At 31.7% G+C, this 18,644-nt stretch overlaps 3 protein-coding genes and 1 long non-coding RNA gene across 9 annotated transcripts in view; 3 read left to right on the top strand and 1 right to left on the bottom strand.

The window, feature by feature from the left end:
• Nucleotides 1-10,354, top strand: part of LOC125875701 (nuatigenin 3-beta-glucosyltransferase-like) — a 29,906-nt gene extending 19,552 nt beyond the window's left edge. The window contains exon 2 of one of the 3 annotated variants that reach the window (XM_049556718.1): nt 9,396-10,354. In XM_049556718.1, the coding sequence (XP_049412675.1) occupies nt 9,396-10,174 (779 nt within the window). In that variant the 3' untranslated portion in view covers nt 10,175-10,354. Of the gene's footprint in view, nt 1-8,643 lie in introns of all 3 variants that reach the window. The other 2 variants (XM_049556717.1, XM_049556716.1) reach the window with 2 other exon arrangements.
• The window catches only part of LOC125875702 (protein LOL1), a 48,261-nt gene that overhangs the window by 20,306 nt on the left and 9,311 nt on the right, over nt 1-18,644 (top strand). Inside the window, exon 1 of one of the 4 annotated variants that reach the window (XM_049556719.1) lies at nt 4,828-4,852. The exons of 1 other annotated variant lie outside the window; for it this stretch is intronic. The gene's annotated coding sequence lies outside the window, so the exon portion shown is untranslated. Of the gene's footprint in view, nt 1-4,827; nt 4,853-7,397; nt 7,421-18,644 lie in introns of those variants that run through there. 2 more of the 4 variants (XM_049556722.1, XM_049556720.1) reach the window with 2 other exon arrangements.
• LOC125875704 (uncharacterized) lies at nt 1,759-4,690 on the bottom strand. The gene is made up of 4 exons (XR_007447458.1): nt 4,528-4,690; nt 3,813-4,117; nt 3,497-3,638; nt 1,759-1,994 (listed from the first exon to the last, which is right to left on the bottom strand). It is a non-coding gene; the product is annotated as an uncharacterized LOC125875704 (long non-coding RNA).
• On the top strand, nt 4,861-7,157 carry LOC125876039 (protein LOL1-like). Its single transcript, XM_049557140.1, has 5 exons — nt 4,861-5,063; nt 5,239-5,394; nt 5,835-5,948; nt 6,905-6,999; nt 7,098-7,157. Exons 2-5 carry the CDS (start codon nt 5,334-5,336, stop codon nt 7,155-7,157), a joined length of 330 nt encoding a protein of 109 aa, XP_049413097.1. The 5' UTR covers nt 4,861-5,063; nt 5,239-5,333.

Genomic DNA, 18,644 nt, shown 5'->3' with positions numbered 1-18,644 from the left:
AAAAATTAATATACAAAGATTAGTTCTAAAAAATAAAATGTAGTTGTTCTTTTTACATGTTCATATGACATTTAAACAGATTAACGTGAAATACACGTGCAAAACACATCTGGTTAGATGACAAGAAAAATACACAACAAATATCGTCTATAAGGTAATATTACTGAGATACGACTAATTACATGATTGAACCTCATCAAATTGAAATAAATATATGCATTATTGCATTTAACTAATACATATTTTCATTGATCATCTTTATAGATTCGCGTGAATAAGAGATATATATGACGATCCATATTGAACATTCACAAAAAAAATCTGCAATATTATTTTGGGCAAAGTTTATTATTCAAATCTTCACTTAAATAAGCAATACTATTTACTATAACATATATTTTCTGAATTGATAATCACGTGCAATGCACGTATCGAAAAACTAGTTATGTAAAATGAGCTAGAATAATTTATGTTGTCAAAGCCAGCTTGCACGTTCTGATGAAAACAAATTAGTCAAATTAATTAAAATAAATAATAATTCAAATGTCTAAGTAAAATTTACGACTAAGAAATATCTCTTGGCATGACTTGGTTAACCCAAAGAGAAAATGTGGGATGACTTTACGAGAAGTGGGATAAGAATATCCTATTGAAAATTGGGATCTAAAAATAAAAACAAAGTAGACAAACAAAAAGTAGGAGGTGGTCCCTTTGGAAATCAATATGTGATCATCTATCAATCCAAAGTAATGGAACTTTTAGGGGTTTTGCAGCTTAGGTCTGAATAAGTTTCATTACCCATTCCTTAGGCAATAGTCTTTCTTTTAGGCATTCAACATCGAAAATTAGTAGTTCGATTAATTTGAATTCATATCAAATAAATATATTAAAGAAGATAAATTGCTCTTTATTAATTACATAGCATTTTATTTTTAATATATATTAATTTTTAAGATAATTATTTGAAAGTATAATTGATCCAAGCACATTGTCAAAATGTGCAAGTTTTTAAATTTAGACTTTACCAAATTTAGCCACAAACATATTGATATCTCTTTTTCATCTCTCTTCCCTACACACTCAAAACACACACGCGCGCGCCTTTTCTTTGCACATTTTATTCTTTGTTCATCTTTGGCATTCTTAAATGTGATTTTATTACTACAGAAATTTGGTGATAGTATAATTGGAAAGAAGCTTTTTGTAGAATTTTAATTCAAACACAAGATGGGGTAGAAAACAATGAACCAAACAGTTGATAAAAAGTAATTTTTATACTACTAACCCCAACGTTACTAATTTTTATGTTATTAATCTTTGTACCAAACAATCCCTAAATGTGTTACCAAATAATGTTTGGCCCATCATAGCCACGTGGATAACTATGTCAAAGGCTATAAATTGTGTAGAATGATGAGATAAATGGACCCAACATACATCGAAGTCATAGGAAAATATCTAAAATGTCATTATGTTAGTTGTGAAATTATGATTATATCCTAGGTCGTTCTTTACTTCATTCTCTTTTTTTTCCTATTTGGTGTGAATATCACATTAGAGTTTGATTATTTCGAATTCTCGTCACATAGGGTCACATTTGGGGAAGTGTTTCCTTCAAAGGATTTTACATATTCAGAATTCAAACTTGAAACATTTAATTAAGTAAGGAACAAATATTGCATATATGTTGCGCGCACCACATCCGTTGATGGTCCTTAACTTCATACTTCTATGTAATGGAAAAAATAATTAATTTAATAATATAATATTAAAATATATCAATCTTATTTATGCTTGAAAGTAAAAAAACAAATCCAAACCAGAACATGCTTAGTTAAATTCCAACCATACCTGCAAAAAGGTTCATTGCCCATACCCCATAGTCTTTAAAGTCTTTAGACTTGATAGACTCCTTCACATTACTGCATAAGTATTGTCCTTTTCCTCTCTACTTCTCCACAAACTTGAAATTGTCGGTATGTTTCTAAATACATCTAGCTAACAAAGCAAGTCTAGTTTTAGAATCTTCTATTTTACTTCACAACACTTCTAATATCTATTTTGTGCTTTTTTTCACCCTATGTTCAATATTATTTTTTTTTTTGGAATTTAACTAATCTAGATTTACATCGAAAAGTTCTGCTACAAGAATAAAACGCTTTATATAAATGACTTTCATTATCTAAATTCAAATTTAAAATCTCTAATTAAAAATTTACAGGTACTTAGCACCCCACCACTACCTCATGAGTGGTCCATTTTTATCTTCGAACACCTCCCCACAATTCCCACCCACCAAAGAAAAAATGAAGCTAAAAATCAGCACACATTCAAATTTTAATTTATTGTAATTTGTATACACTTCGTCTACACTTTGCTTTCTATGGCAACCGTTTTTTTGGAATTGGCAAGAACTTATACATCATTTGCGGAGACAATTTAATATAAACTAGCTTAAAATGCAACTCATCTCCTAATGAAAAAAAAAACAAATGATCTTTTTTTTGTTTATTACCATCAAAATAGGAAAATTAAAATGATTTTTTTTTTTTTTTTTGAAACTTGGTAACTTTAAAATGATATTTTTAGAAGTCGTCCCATAGAAAATTTCTCACATACGGAGGATGCCGAAGAATATTTTTAATGAAACTTCTGGACTGCAGGAATTGGTAATTGGATACACTATAATGTTTCAATTATCAAGTTTTTCTTCTATTTCTTTATTATATTGTGTAATACAACAACATGTGGTTCTCCAATTTTAACTAATATTTTAATTCTTCTAGCCACGTTGTTCTTGATTTCCTAGACAATAATTATTTAAAGAAAAGTTTCTAAGAAGCAACCTTCTGATTTTTCAGATTGGCTAGATTCGGTAAAGTGGACCACATTCTCTTGTTGTTATCATAAAGAAAATGACTAATAAACTCCCATACCTTGAGGGGTAGGGGTAGGGGTAGAGGTGGGGGTAGGGGTGGGGGATAATACATATTGTTTTTATTTATAGAAATAACCAAACTCAACCTTTCTTATGTAATGAAACGTCACAGTTTGAGAAAAAAGATAGATTTTCTTTCGTTTTTTTCCCACTTTACACAGACATTCTATAACTAGAAGAAATGAATTTGAAGATATATGATGTTGCTACTTAAGTTGGGAAATTTTCTAAGTGTGGAATAGTGGAATTTACTTGCAAGAGTTCTATTCCTTTTCATGCGTATCGAATAAATCAAAATTCATTAAATGTCTAACACTCCTTTGTGACTCATATATCTTGTGACTTTATTACACATGTAGATGAAATATGTGTGCATCATATAGTTGCCCTACACTTCACTCAAAATATCTTTCTCTATGCTTATCTTAAAATTTATTTATCCATTAGGTTAATTAAACAAGGGGCAAGCCTGGTTTTTATGTTTCTAGTTGTCTATTCAACAGATATGATTTGATAAAGCTTTATCTAGCTAAGATGTTTGAGATATAATATTCTTACCCGTGTATCGACTACCACCTTTAGCTCTTTGCTGAAATTCGAACATTGATCTTTTATGATTTTCATCCCACATCATTAACTGGTGGACCATACCCTGGTGTGCCATAGAGGGAGATAACGAAAACCACTAAGCTATACAAACCTGTGCAAAATAAAGAGTTCTTCATGTATAATGCCAGTCGTATTTAAGACACTAAAAAACAATATGGGACCCCAATACTTCTATGTATATACACATAATGAGGTATCGTACTGTATTTTGAACTTGTGATTGATGTGAAGCTGTTGTACATGTCCTAAAAAGAAGACCACCAACCTCCAAATTAGTGAGGTCACAAGTTCATATCCACCTTGTAAAGTGAATCACTACACATAGTGAGTGCATTCCCAGCTAAGAAACGAATCAAATCTCCAGTAGTAAAACTGATTCATTTGGTGCATCTATCTGACCATCAAAACCACAAGATAAGTTTTTGATAAAAGTTAATGAATGGTTATCTAACTGGGTACCCCCTGAATCTCATACCATCATGAAAACTGGTTGCTTGCAAATCTGTGTGCTCCCAAAATACTACTCTTCGAGGGGGCCAATCGATAATGTGCAGTCACTTATCAATGGCCCTACTCCAAGACCATATTAGAGGAAATTCAAGGGGAATTGATAACAAAATTTGAAACTACACGTAGTTACTTGGGTCCTGTCACAGTTGATAGGCAAAGTGCATAGCAAACATGAACAGGCTGCGTTACTTGTAAGCATCTCAAAGGCAGTAATCATTCATTTTAGCTTACTACAATTACCATAGTTAAAAAAAAGGGAATGAGAAGAGGTGGAAAATGGAAAGTTGAGAGGGACAAGCACACTGGAATGACAGCACAAATTGGACCACCACCTACAAAAAGTATCACAATTCTTTCTATCCTTTGCACCCTGTCTATTTCACCGGGTACTTTTACCTTCCATCAAGACAATTATCAAATAACTTTGTCCATAAAAACAAAACTTAGACGGATAGGAAGAAACCACCTACTATTTATTTTTTTGTTTATGCTGGGACACCAAAGTAAACTCCGCTTGAATTACGTGGCCCAATCTGAGTTGTCCAATGCCCCAGAAGAAAGGAATACCTGGCAAAAACTCATCACTCACATGCATGCAGTGAGTTGCACTAAATGTATGAGAGAGAAAGAGAAACTAAGATAGAGAAGAGGGAGGGGGCCCAAAAATTTCCTGACAAAACTGATCTTGATATACCAGCAAGAGAATAGAAAATTCACCATAACCTAGCCAACCATAAAAGAAAATGAAAGCTGCACTGCACCTTACAAGAAAAAAAAAGTATGCAAGGGAACATGGTAAAAAAACTAACTTTTAACACCACTATTTCTTCTTACTCTTTGAATCATCTATCCCCCGCATCCTCCTATCAGTCCCCACCCCTACCCCCACGCTCCCTCTCTCTTTTCATCTGCATATGTAAAGGTCTGTGTCTGCCTCACTCCATAATGCTTGACTAAGCTCCTCTTAAGTTTCAAATGCTCAGTGGTTGAACCAGTAACAAATCATGTATACTAAATATGCTACTAGATGAATATGCAAAGTTCTTCGTTATAGCTTTCACCATCTATTTCCCTTTTTCCTAATCCTATTTCATACTTTGCATTCAAATCCATCTTTCATCACAGAAATTAGGTCCTTCAGTTGCTAGCTCAATCATGTATAATTTTCCGTGTTTTTTCAGGAAACAGTAAAGATGGAAGCAGCTGCTCTGTTAGAAGTTTTTGAAGCAGTAGGCTTTTGAGATCTCAGGAGAGGACTACCTCTGTTAGCTTCACAATGCCAGTTCCGCTTGCTCCATATCCTACACCACCAACACCATTTACACCACCTGCTAACGGTACAGCATTTTTCCTTAACTATTTTCTGCCTGATAATAATACATAGAAAGAAATGAAAAGGATGGTCATGCATAACAATGAGCTAAGATTGATGGTTACAGCCGGAAGATCAAAGAGTTCATATCTTAAATCTCCAGTCCTAAAATCCAAATCAAAGTTCAATTTAGTATTTGTAGATGAAGTGTAAAAAATAAATCAAACAGTATTTATTAAATAGATCAAATCAATTAAGACAAGGTCAGGGACACCAATACTTTATTTACAGCCATGACTAGTAACTTGTTAGTTGCTCAATAAATCTGAATTCAACTTCAGCTTTCTAGTGAAACAGCCTCACAGTCCAGGAGGATCAAGCCACTTGACAAAATAGTGTAACAACGCCATACCAAAATTACCTTGTTTTACAATATATCTTACGAAGAAATATGATGGCTAGCAGGTACGCAGAGCCAGCTTGTGTGCTCTGGATGCAGAAATCTTTTACTCTATCCAGTTGGAGCAACATCTGTTTGCTGTGCAGTTTGCAATGCAGTAACAGCAGTACCACCTCCGGGTATGCACGTTATTAGACAGCCTCCACATTTTGGAACTTTTTTGTTTTGAGAATGGTAAAACAGTATTATCAATATAAGATGCCTACACAAGTTGTGTAGTCACCCAGACCAACAGTGATTACAATTGGAAGACCCAAATAGCTTTCTATGACCCTGTTTAGATTGGCTTTTGGCTTTTGACTTTTAAGCCACAAGCCATATGTTAGAAATTCTAACTCATGGCTTTTGGCTTATTTTTACCATTTTAGCTTAAAACTAAGTGCTTATAAGCACTTTTTTAAGTTATCCAAACACTCCAAAAGTGCTTAAAAGCACTTAAAATAAGCCAATCCAACGGGTACTCTACTAAAACATCAAAAATTGATTCTGCTTCTTCTAAACCTTCTTGTTTACACCAAAATAGTAAAGAACTAAAGAATTCATCTTTAACTTCTATAAGGGATTTCCTATGTCTTCAAAGCATCTCTGATTTCTTTCCTTAAATATGTCCACCAAATACATGTTGGGACAATCTTCCATCTCTCCTTTTGACTGAATAATTTTCCTTCCCTGTTCCAGCTAACTAGAACATCAGTTAATCCTTGAGGCATCACATGCCTCTTAGATTAATGAAAATTTTCCAAAGCTGATCAGCCCATTTACAGTGTAAAAAGATATGATTGATTGTCTAAGCTTGCTCACCACAAAAGTAACATCGTGAACATAATTGGAAACCCCTCCAGGCTAAGTTGTCCTGAGTAAGGACTGCCCCTTTAGCTAGTATCCATACAAAAGCATGGAATCTTGACTCTCCATATCAGCTTCCATGGCCAGCATTCCACTAAATTGTTCGATCTGTTCAGCTCTCTGTAAGCTGACTTGACTGAGAATATTTTCAACTCTTTATTTAAGCTCCTTAAGTTGTATTAGGCTTAATTAAGCAACAGCCCCTTTACATGTTACGGACCTTAAACAGGCACTGAGATGGCTCAGTTGGTTTGCGGAGGCTGCCACACATTACTAATGTACATTCGTGGAGCAACAAGCGTGCAATGTTCGTGCTGTCACACAGTTCTTTCTATCCTTTGCACCCTGTCTATTTCACCGGGTACTTTTACATCCCATCAAGACAATTATCAAATAACTTTGTCCATAAAAACAAAACTTAGATGGATAGGAAGAAACCACCTACTATTTATTTTTTTGTTTATGCTGGGACACCAAAGTAAACTCCGCTTGAATTACGTGGCCCAATCTGAGTTGTCCAATGCCCCAGAAGAAAGGAATACCTGGCAAAAACTCACCACTCACATGCATGCAGTGAGTTGTACTAAATGTATGAGAGAGAAAGAGAAACTAAGATAGAGAAGAGGGAGGAGGCAAGAGAAATAGAAAATTCACCATAATCTAGCCAACCATAAAATTAAGAAAATGAAAGCTGCACTGCACTGCACCTTACAAGAAAAAAAAAAAAAGTATGCAAGGGAACATGGTAAAAAACTACCAACTTTTTAACACCACTATTTCTTCTTACTCTTTGAATCATCTATCCCCCGCATCTTCCTATCAGTCCCCACCCCTACCCCCACGCTCCCTCTCTCTTTACATCTGCAGCATATGTAAAGGTCTCTGTCTGCCTCACTCCATAATGCTTGATTTAGTTTTTCTCATTTTTCGGTTTGAAAGTAATAAATTTTTTGAGGACGTATCTCGAAAGACAAGAACACCTAGTACATGAACAATCCATATGAAAGCTATTGTCGTTCAATTAAGCAATACTAGAGTTATTATTTCACGAATAAAGTGATTTAATTATGAGTAAAATATGACTATCTTATGTGAGATATGGTAGATAAAGACTAAAGTAAAGATTTTGATGGACTTTGACTTGGAATTGTTATAGTTGAACTAAAATTTAAGTGTTAAGCTTGAGAAAATGGTAAAGTTAAAGATTTGAGATAATTAAAATTTAACAAAACATTTATATTTTATTTATGAATAATATATAAATAATTATAAAATTTATATATCTAATTTATCGGTTCAGTTTGATTATTTTTGCGGTTGTCTTTTAGTAAATCAAAACCAAACCAAATAGCATCGATTTTCAAAATTTAAAACCAAACCAAATATCATTTTTTTAATCGATTTGGTTTGAATTGCGGTTGTTTATGAGATATTTGAGATCAGGGGTTAAAAAACCAAACCAAGATAAATATCATTTTTTTAATCAGTTTGGCTCAAATTGCGGTTGTTTATGAGATATTTGAGATTAGGGGTTAAAAAAACAAACCAACCCGCATTTAAATAATAGTTTAAACGTCTATATGCATTCAAAATTGAATGACATAAATATCAATTAAAATCCAATTTATAATAAATAAACTATACATTTTATTTAAAGTAATTCCTTAGTGAACTTGATGTTTTATAAATTGTCACTTAACTCAATTGACTGTTCACCTACCCCGTGCACCCTAAATATCAAACCACTGTGAAAACTGGGGTGCTCCATGAAAATCACGTGTGCACCTAAATATCAAACCACTGTGAAAACTGGGGTGCTCCATGAAAATCACGTGTGCACCCTAAATATCAAACCACTGTGAAAACTGGGGTGCTCCATGAAAATCATGTGTGCTCCCAAAATACTACTCTCTGAAGGAACTGACCGAAAGTGCTTTCACTTCTATTACTAAAGTAGGGACAGTATAGTAATATATAGCTCAATTAATTGGCTATATTTATGAATTCAAAATCAACTTCATTTTCTAGTGTGGTAGCCATGGATAACGGGAGCAAGCAACTACATGTCCTCTTCCTTCCTTACTTCGCCACTGGTCATATCATTCCATTAGTTAACGCTGCCAGGCTATTCGCCTCCCGTGACGGTGTCAAAGTTACCATCCTCACTACCCACCACAATGCTTCCCTCTTCCGATCTTCTATTGACAATTCCCTAATCTCTATCGCTACTCTTAAGTTCCCTTCCACTGAAGTTGGGTTGCCTGAAGGGATCGAAAATTTCAGCTCCGCCTCTTCAACTGAAATCGCGGGCAAAGTATTTGGCGGCATTTATCTTCTGCAGAAACCAATGGAAGATAAAATTCGTGAAATCCATCCTGATTGTATCTTCTCTGATATGTATTTCCCATGGACTGTCGATATTGCACTAGAGCTCAAAATCCCCAGGCTATTGTTCAACCAATCTAGCTACATGTACAATTCCATTCTGTACAATCTTAGGCTTTACAAACCTCACGAATACCTGATGGAAAATTCCAAAAGTACTAATTTCTCGGTTCCGGGTTTACCTGATAAGATCGAGTTCAATCTATCGCAACTTACAGACGATCTGATAAAGCCTGCGGATGAGAGGAATGCTTTTGATGAACTGCTCGATCGAACCAGAGAATCTGAGGATCAAAGCTACGGTATCGTTCATGATACTTTTTACGAGCTAGAACCTGCCTACGCTGACTACTATCAGAAGATGAAGAAAACCAAATGTTGGCAAATTGGTCCCATTTCCTATTTTTCTTCCAAATTATTCCGAAGAAAAGATCTGATTAATTCTTTTGATGAAAGTAACTCATCTGCCGCTGTTGTAGAGTGGTTGAATAAACAGAAGCACAAATCGGTCCTCTACGTCTCTTTTGGGAGCACAGTTAGATTCCCAGAGGAGCAACTCGCTGAAATCGCAAAAGCTCTAGAAGCTTCTACCGTCCCTTTCATTTGGGCAGTGAACAAGGACCAATCAACAAAAACCACGTGGTTACCGGAGAGTTTGTTCGATGAGAAAAAATGTCTGATTATTAAAGGGTGGGCGCCGCAACTAACCATCTTAGATCATTCAGCAGTCGGAGGATTCATGACACACTGTGGTTGGAATTCAGTGCTTGAAGCCATCATCGCTGGGGTGCCGTTGGTGACGTGGCCAGTGTTCGCTGAACAATTCTACAATGAAAAACTTGTGGAGGTTATGGGGCTAGGAGTGAAAGTAGGGGCAGAAGTACATAACTCCGACGGATGTGTTGAGATCTCGAGCCCTGTGATAAGGAGCGAAAAGATAAAAGAAGCAATTGAGAGGTTAATGGAAAGTCAGAAAATAAGAGAGAAAGCAGTGAGTATGAGTAAGATGGCTAAAAATGCAGTGGAAGAAGGTGGATCTTCATGGAACAATCTTACTGCACTTATAGATGATATCAAGAATTTTACTTCTTCTTCATTGAAGATCATGGATTAACAGCTTAAAGTTTTGATTAGGGCTGGGCATAAACATCGAGAAATCGAAACACCAAATCGAATTGAATTATTTTGATTTCGATATTCGGTATATATTTTCGTATTTTTTGGTATTTCAATTCAATTTTTGGTATGTAATTTTATATTATTCGGTATTTCGATTTACCAAAATATATTATATTGTATTTATAATATTATTAAAATTATATACTAAATAGGCAAAATTAGGTCAAACTTTTCATTTTTCTTAGCAGCCACACATCACTCATCGGTCACTTCCCACGTTAGGTTTCACTTTTCAGCTTCCAACTTTCCAGTTCGGCAGTTCCACTTCCCACGTCTTCCGGCGACCAGCCGACCAGCACGCAGGCAGCGCGCAACACTGCAGCATTCCAGCACGCAGCGACAGCAGGCCAGCACGCACCATGCAGCAGCGACAAGCATCACGCAGCAGCCAACCGACGACCACCAGCGACCGACCGACGACTATAACAAAAAATCGAACTAACAAAAACCGAATCGAAATAACATAAATCGAATCAAAATAAAAAAACCTAACCGAATCGAAATAATTCGGTTCGATGTTCGGTACACGTGATACAAGAACCAAAAAAAAAAAAAACGAACCGAATGCCCAGCCCTAGTTTCGACTTAGTAATATGCATGCAAGAATGACATATAGTGTATCTCATATGTACTTACTAGCACAACTTAAATGAGCTATTTTTGTCTTTGGCGGTAGACGGATAATACTATCTCCATCCACTTTTAATTGTCATAATTTTCTTTTTTTAGAGTCAAACGATAATAACTTTGACTAACATTTTATGATGTATTTTTTCATCATATTGATATACAAAAATTTGAAATTTATAGTACTTTTCGTATAGTTTCTGGATATCTAATTTTTTTGTTTAAAATATCAAATTAATATAATATAATTTAACTTTAAAAATTAGTCAAATTGACTTTTGAGAAACGCAACATAACAATTAAAAGTAGACAGAGAGAGTATGTACTAGAGTTGTGAGCAGAATATTATTGTTGGTGGTATGGGAATAATTGATTTAAAGATTATTTGGTAGAGTGTATAAAATAATGTTGAATAAGAAGTATTAGTAATATTGGTAATAGTTACGATAACGTTATTAATTATACATTGTTTGATTTATTGTATTAACAATAAGTCTCGCAGATTTTTTATTAAAAAAATGTTAATTTATAAAAGTACCTCCCACACTTTTTAGCTTTGGGAAATGAGACATATTTTGAGAGGTATTTGAGGGATAGTTATGTCGTAAATATCCTTTGTATTACTATTACATGAAAAATTCATAGTATTGGTAATGCATACCTCAATACACAATAAAATATCTAATTAATTTGAAAATTTAAATATTCAAACAACTATTCTTAGAAGTTAATTGTTCATTTGTTTCTTTAAGCTCTGTTAGTGATTGGACCAAAATCACTCATATAGATTAATTAAAGGTTAAATGTGCTTAGTAAAATATCATGAGGATTAAAATCAAAATAAGGTAATAAAACAGAGACCAAAAAATATTATTTTTCCTTTACAAAAACATCCTCCATAGATGAAAAGGATGTATCAAAAGAGTTTAAGGAGTTATTTTTCTATCATTTTAATTTTATCCCAGAATAGGCTATCTCAAAATTATTATTGAACAAACAACAGAAATCTCACTAATTTAGGACCTAATTACGTTATCAAAATCACAGTTTGTACCATATTTAGTTTGTCAGATACATGTATCTCGGATACAAAGCAGATACATGTAAATTGTAATTATATGTACTTAAATGAAATGTAACTTAAATGCTAAATTTTAAAAGTAAATCATGCGTCTAACAACTTTCCATTTTTTTTTTACTAAATCACCATTTTTAAGTTATATCTTTTATTGAAAGATAATAATTTTTCGGTAATATATCCTATAAAAAAAAATTGATATTATTGTCTGTAGAATAGATTTTTATAAAAATGTATATAGATATTTTTTTTAATCATGTATCTGAAATTGATATAATATATCTTAATGTTACCGATCATTAAAAAAGATATATGCATTAGACTTTATCAAAAAAAAATTATTGCACTTATGATTCACACTAACAGAGTAGGTTAAAAACTAAGTACTTTAATTAATTTGCTTGCAAATTGTATCTAAACAGTACTGTACTTTCACATTTTTGAAGTCTTGAAAAATTAATTATGAAAAAATTGAAACTATAAATATTTATTTAAATTCATAACTTTTAAAGTAGATTTATGTTTATTATTTGTATAGTACCCACTAAAATTGTTGAAGATATTTAACTATGAACCCATAATTTAAATAAGGCGATGAGCTCAATTATTGGAATATAGTCATGAATTCATGAAATTAAAATGAGAAAAATTTATAAGTGCAATTACATAGTAAAAATAAAGTCTAAATCTTACATTACAAATTTTTAGTTCGAAACACAATCCGATATACAATAATATACATTCGTATACCATGATATACAAACTTTCATTTTAGTCTTTTATAAAAATATTTTGAAAAATTGATATACAATATTATACACCCAATATACAAGATTATACAAATGTGTAAGAGATATTTATACACTCATAAATAATAATTACAATGTTATATACACTATTATACAAATCAGAATTTAGTCAAACTTCAGCCGCTAATTTCTCTAAAAAAACAACAAGATGGAATCTTCTGAAAAATTGTGGAGACATAGGTTTAATGCTGACCCATCATCCATAATAGGTGAGATCTCATGAATTACAACATAATTTGATTGAGCAGTTGCTCTTTGTGATTTTTGCTACATTAATTGCATTTGGAATTTACATTTTTTTCAAAATTGTGAATGAAATTTTGAACCAATTTTTGTTGTATTGAATTCGTCTCATCGAGATATATTATTTTGCTATGAGTTTGAATTTTTGGGAGGTTTGGAGGGGATTGTGGCCCCATGACAACTCTCTAGCCTTGAAGTCTCCCTTGGGGATTTCTTAGGGCCAATTGTAACCATTGAAAATCTTGACTAAATTATATAAGGTAATTTTATGAATTACAGAAGAGTGTAGTTATCTCAGTTAAATTTATGAATCTATCTTTAATATTATTGACTAGATATATCTATACTACATTAGAAGCATGAACTCCCAACTTGAATGTTGAATTACTATAATATCTCTCACTTAGGTTGTGACTTTTTTGATGAGTTGTGACTTTTCCGATATGTTGTGACTTGTTTTAAAGGGTTGTGATTTTTCGATGAGTCATGACTTTTTCAATAGGTTGTGATTTTTCCAAAGGATTGTGACTTCTAGGAAATGTCATTTTTTCGATGAGTTGTGACTTTTTTCAAAGAGTTGTGATTTTTCGGTGAGTTGTGACTTTCAAAAGAGTTGTGACTTTTTCAATATGTTGTTACTTTTCCATAGGGTTGTGACTTCTCGGAAAGATCATGATGTTTCAGATAAGACACAAAAAATACTTATTCGTACAACTCTTTGTTGACTATAAATAGATGGGCTTCCTCTCATTTTCAACCACAATTTTTTTAATCTCTTATTCTTCTTCTTGCATTTTAAAAAATTTCGTGTGATTTATTGCCGTTGAGTGAGTTCAAAGTTTAGCGGAATATGAGGTACCACTATTCTGATGAAGTAAATCGTTCTATCCGAAGAGGGTACATTCCATAACCTCGAGTACTTGAGGAAAATAATGTTGATGATATAATAAATTTTTTTTTGCTTAAAATATATCCGTATTTAATGTTCCAATATCTAAAGTTAACATGATGTTGTCTAAATTCATTTGTTTTTGTTAACAATTTTTCTTGTGATGTAAATATATGCTTCTGAACATCTTTTTCCAAAATTATTAATCTTTTCAAGAGTGAAAATATGTGAGTATATATGAATCATTTAAAAATTTATCAATTACAAAATAAATTTTATATTTAGTAATATGGAATAAACATTTTCATTTTGTCCCTACACTACATTTATTGCACATTAATCCTTTCGTTATACCATTATAAATTCTCTTAGTTATTACTAATTATTGTCAATGCTGTTCAAACTCTTTAACATTCTTTGGCTATAATATTATGAATTCTCATAGTTATTGCATTAATTATTTCTATCTTTCATCTTTTCTTGTATTAACCTTTGACCAATAATTTTTCATATTATTACACCGCCCCTATATATGTGATAACACAATGTTGTTATTTTTTCTGGGATGAATCATGCTTGATTATATAAATTGAAATTCGTTTACAAGTATATGAACTACATATTTGTTGGGTGTCAGATAAACATGTGATTATACATATGATTTCACAGATATAATATATTCTTTAATTTTAATTTTTAATTTTTTGGGTAAAAAAAAGGAAACATTTCTCAGTTAACTATGGACAGTCGAATAACTATTTTTGATTTATGTATACAGTCAATCGAGAAGTCAAATATGAGAGTTGACAACAAGAACGTCATTTATTATGTTATAACTGATAAAATAAAAAATAAAATGTAGTTGTTCTTTTTACATGTTCATATGACATTTAAACAGATTAACGTGGAATACACGTGCAAAGCACATGGTTAGATGACAAGAAAAATACACAACAAATATCATCTATAAGGTAATATTACTGAGATACGACTAATTGCATGATTGAACCTCATCAAATTGAAATAAATATATGCATTATTGCATTTAACTAATATATTTTTTCATTGATCATCTTTATAGATTCGCGTGAATAAGAGATATATATGACGATCCATATTGAACATTCACAAAAAAACCTGCAATATTATTTTGGGCAAAGTTTATTATTCAAATCTTCACTTAAATAAGCAATACTATTTACTATAACATATATTTTCTGAATTGGTAATCAAAAAACTAGTTATGTAAAATGAGCTAGAATAATTTATGTTGTCAAAGCCTGCATGCACGTTCTAATGAAAACAAATTAGTCAAATGAATTAAAATAAATAATAATTCAAATGTCTAAGTAAAATTTTCGACTAAGAAATATCTCTTGGCATGACTTGGTTAACCCAAAGAGAAAATGTGGGATGACTTTACAAGAAGTGGGATAAGAATATCCAATTGAAAATTGGGATCTAAAAATAAAAACAAAGTAGACAAACAAAAAGTAGGAGGTGGTCCCTTTGGAAATCACTATGTGATCACCTATCAATCCAAAGTAATGGAACTTCTAGGGGTTTTGCAGCTTAGGTCTGAATAAGTTTCATTACCCATTCCTTAGGCTATAGTCTTTCTTTTAGGCATTCAACATCGAAAATTAGTAGTTCAATTAATTTGAATTCATATCAAATAAATATATTTAAGGAGATAAATCGCTTTTTATTAATTACATAGCATTTTATTTTTAATATATATTAATTTTTAAGATAATTATTTAAAAGTATAATTGATCCAAGCACATTGTCAAAATGTGCAAGTTTTTAAATTTAGACTTTACCAAATTTAGCCACAAACATATTGATATCTCTTTTTCATCTCTCTTCCCTACACACTCAAAACACACACGCGCGCGCCTTTTCTTTGCACATTTTATTCTTTGTTCATCTTTGGCATTCTTAAATGTGATTTTATTACTATAGAGATTTGGTGATAGCTAAGTCATTGGTTGTTTCTCAGATGAGGGTGATTATTGAAGCAATTGGTGCTAGCGACAGTCTAATTTGTTTGCTTGGGTTGTTCGGAGTGAAATAAATGGTCACTTATGTATACTGAGTGTATAATATGGTACATCAAGTTTTTAAATATTTTGTAGAAAATAAAATATGAAAGCTTTATATAGTTATTGTATATCGAATATATGATATTGTATACCAATTATGTTGTGGGCTATATTCTTGCGATGTAAGTTAGGTAATTGTATATTTTTGAAATTTTTTCATAATCTTTTGTATTCTTGTTTTTGTAATCTGGGTGTTAGCCTCTATAATTATACGAAAAAGGATCATATTTGCTTTTGTACTATTCAAAAAAGGTTATTTTAACCCCCCCAAAAAGTATATTTTTTCCTTTATCATTTAACTTTGAGTACATATTTTTCTTTAGACGATTAACTCTCATGTTCATACCCTTATTATCTTATGTGGCGTCTACAATCTATATGGATATGTTTTTATCTTAATTAAAATTTTCCCTCATATCCACCCCAACTAACTCAATAAATTCATTTCCCTTGAGATGATTAAACTCAAGTTCATCGACACTTCTTCAATGGTCTACATGTTTTTAGGGCATGCCTTCAGAGTCTTGCATTTATTTTGGGTATTTATTTTGAGCAACTTTCACCAAACATAAAAATTATATTTGTATGTTATAGCTGTAGTTTGCATAATTGCGCTCCATAGCAAATTTTATGTTTGCTATGGAGTTTTTGATTTGTATAATTCGCTAGATACATCCAATTTTATACAAATTGTTCAGTTTTGTATAAATTCATTTATACATTGTAATTTGTATAATAAGATTTGTTTTTGTATAATTAGAAATGTATAGGACAAAAATATATGTATTTGTTTTTGTATATACACTTTTCTCTCGCTTTATACAAACACAAACGCATTTTATACATTTGTATACCGAATGGGTAATTGTATACCGAAAATGGTAAATGGTTAATCGTATACCGAACCAGATGGCAAAAAAATGGAAAGTTTGTTTTTTCATACAATTTTCCCATAAAAGAAACTATGGCTATAGTATTTAATTTGAATTAATAGCTTGCTATATCATACAATTTTTCCTTTTAAAAACTAGATGTGGAAAGATCTGTTTACAACCCATAACACAGTTGAAAAATGAAAAAAAATAGTAATTAGACAAATATTTCTACAATATTTACTAATTTTCCCCATGTTTGGAAATATTATCTCACTAGTTAATAATTTCATATCAAATACACTTAAATACATGTATTTTTGCTATCAGATACACTAAAATAGAGAGAGGCGAGCGAGATCCCCAGATACATGAGAATCAAACTAGAACATATATCTGGATACAAGAAGAAGGGAGAGAGGCAAGCGAAAAAGTCAGCTACATGTGAATCTATTTGGATACGATGTATCTACAACAAATGACACATAATTTTGACCTCATGTATCCAAGACATATGCATTTGAACACATCTGAATACGTCAAATACATGTATTTGAAATCCAAAAATTGATAAGATTTGTAATCTTACAAACTAACGTGAATCTAAGTAATTAGCTCATAAGCTAGCTAGTAAAACTTCTATAAGTTACCCTTGAAAATTACTCATGGAAGGATGAAGCAATGAATTAAAGTCACGTGTTTTTTGAACAATTTATAAAGCTGCATATATACTAAAATTACACCTTGCCATTTTTACGTGTAAATGTAGATGGTTTATTCGATTTTACTATTGTTTACCATCTTTTCAATTTTAAAAGTAGATGGTCTATCTTTTTTAAATAGAAAATTGACGATTTTGTGAGAGATCAATTTATTAAGACGGCAATTATTTATTGTCAAATAATTCAAGTAAGCAAATAGCAAACATGACAATAAAATTGTTCTTCTCCTAGCTAGTTAGAAGGCCATAAAAAATATATTGTCCGTCAATTATCTACCCAATTACATGAAATAGAAAATCTCATAATAATCCAATAGTATAATTGGAAAAAAGCTTTTTGTAGAATTTTAATTCAAACACAAGATGAGGTAGGAAACAATGAACCAAACAGTTGATAAAAAGTAATTTTTATACTACTAACCTCGACGTTACTAATCTTTATGTTATTAATCTTTGTACCAAACAATCCCTAAATGTGTTACCAAATAATGTTTGGCCCATCATAGCCACGTGGATAACTATGTTCAAAGGCTATAAATCGTCTAGAATGATGAGATAAATGGACCCAACATACATCGAAGTCATAGGAAAATATCTAAAATGTCATTATGTTAGTTGTGAAATTATGATTATATCCTAGGTCGTCCTTAACTTCATTCTCTTTTTTTTCCTATTTGGTGTGAGTATCGCATTAGAGTTTGATTATTTCGAATTCTCCAACCCAATCCTCTATTTTACTCTCCAAATATAGAGTTCTCTATTTTTTCAGACAATCAACTCCAACCCAATTCTCTATTTTACTCTCTAAAAAGGAATCTTTTTCTCTCTCCTCAATTTTATATTATTATTTCTATTTCATTCTTATTTTCTTATTTCATATTATAAATCCTTTATTTCTTTTTTTCTAAATAATTACTTTATATAATTTTTAACGTGATATAAAATTATTTTTTATTCTAAATTTTTAAATAACATAAATTGCAAGAAAATATAATATAATACATAAATTAGGGGACAAATTCAAATAAAAGTGACATACAATTACATAAACACTCAATTTT

The sequence above is a fragment of the Solanum stenotomum genome, chromosome 9 (genome assembly GCF_019186545.1).
Source record: "Solanum stenotomum isolate F172 chromosome 9, ASM1918654v1, whole genome shotgun sequence".
In the NCBI taxonomy this organism is placed as follows: domain Eukaryota; kingdom Viridiplantae; phylum Streptophyta; class Magnoliopsida; order Solanales; family Solanaceae; genus Solanum; species Solanum stenotomum.
This window is presented reverse-complemented; position numbering and strand designations above follow the sequence as displayed.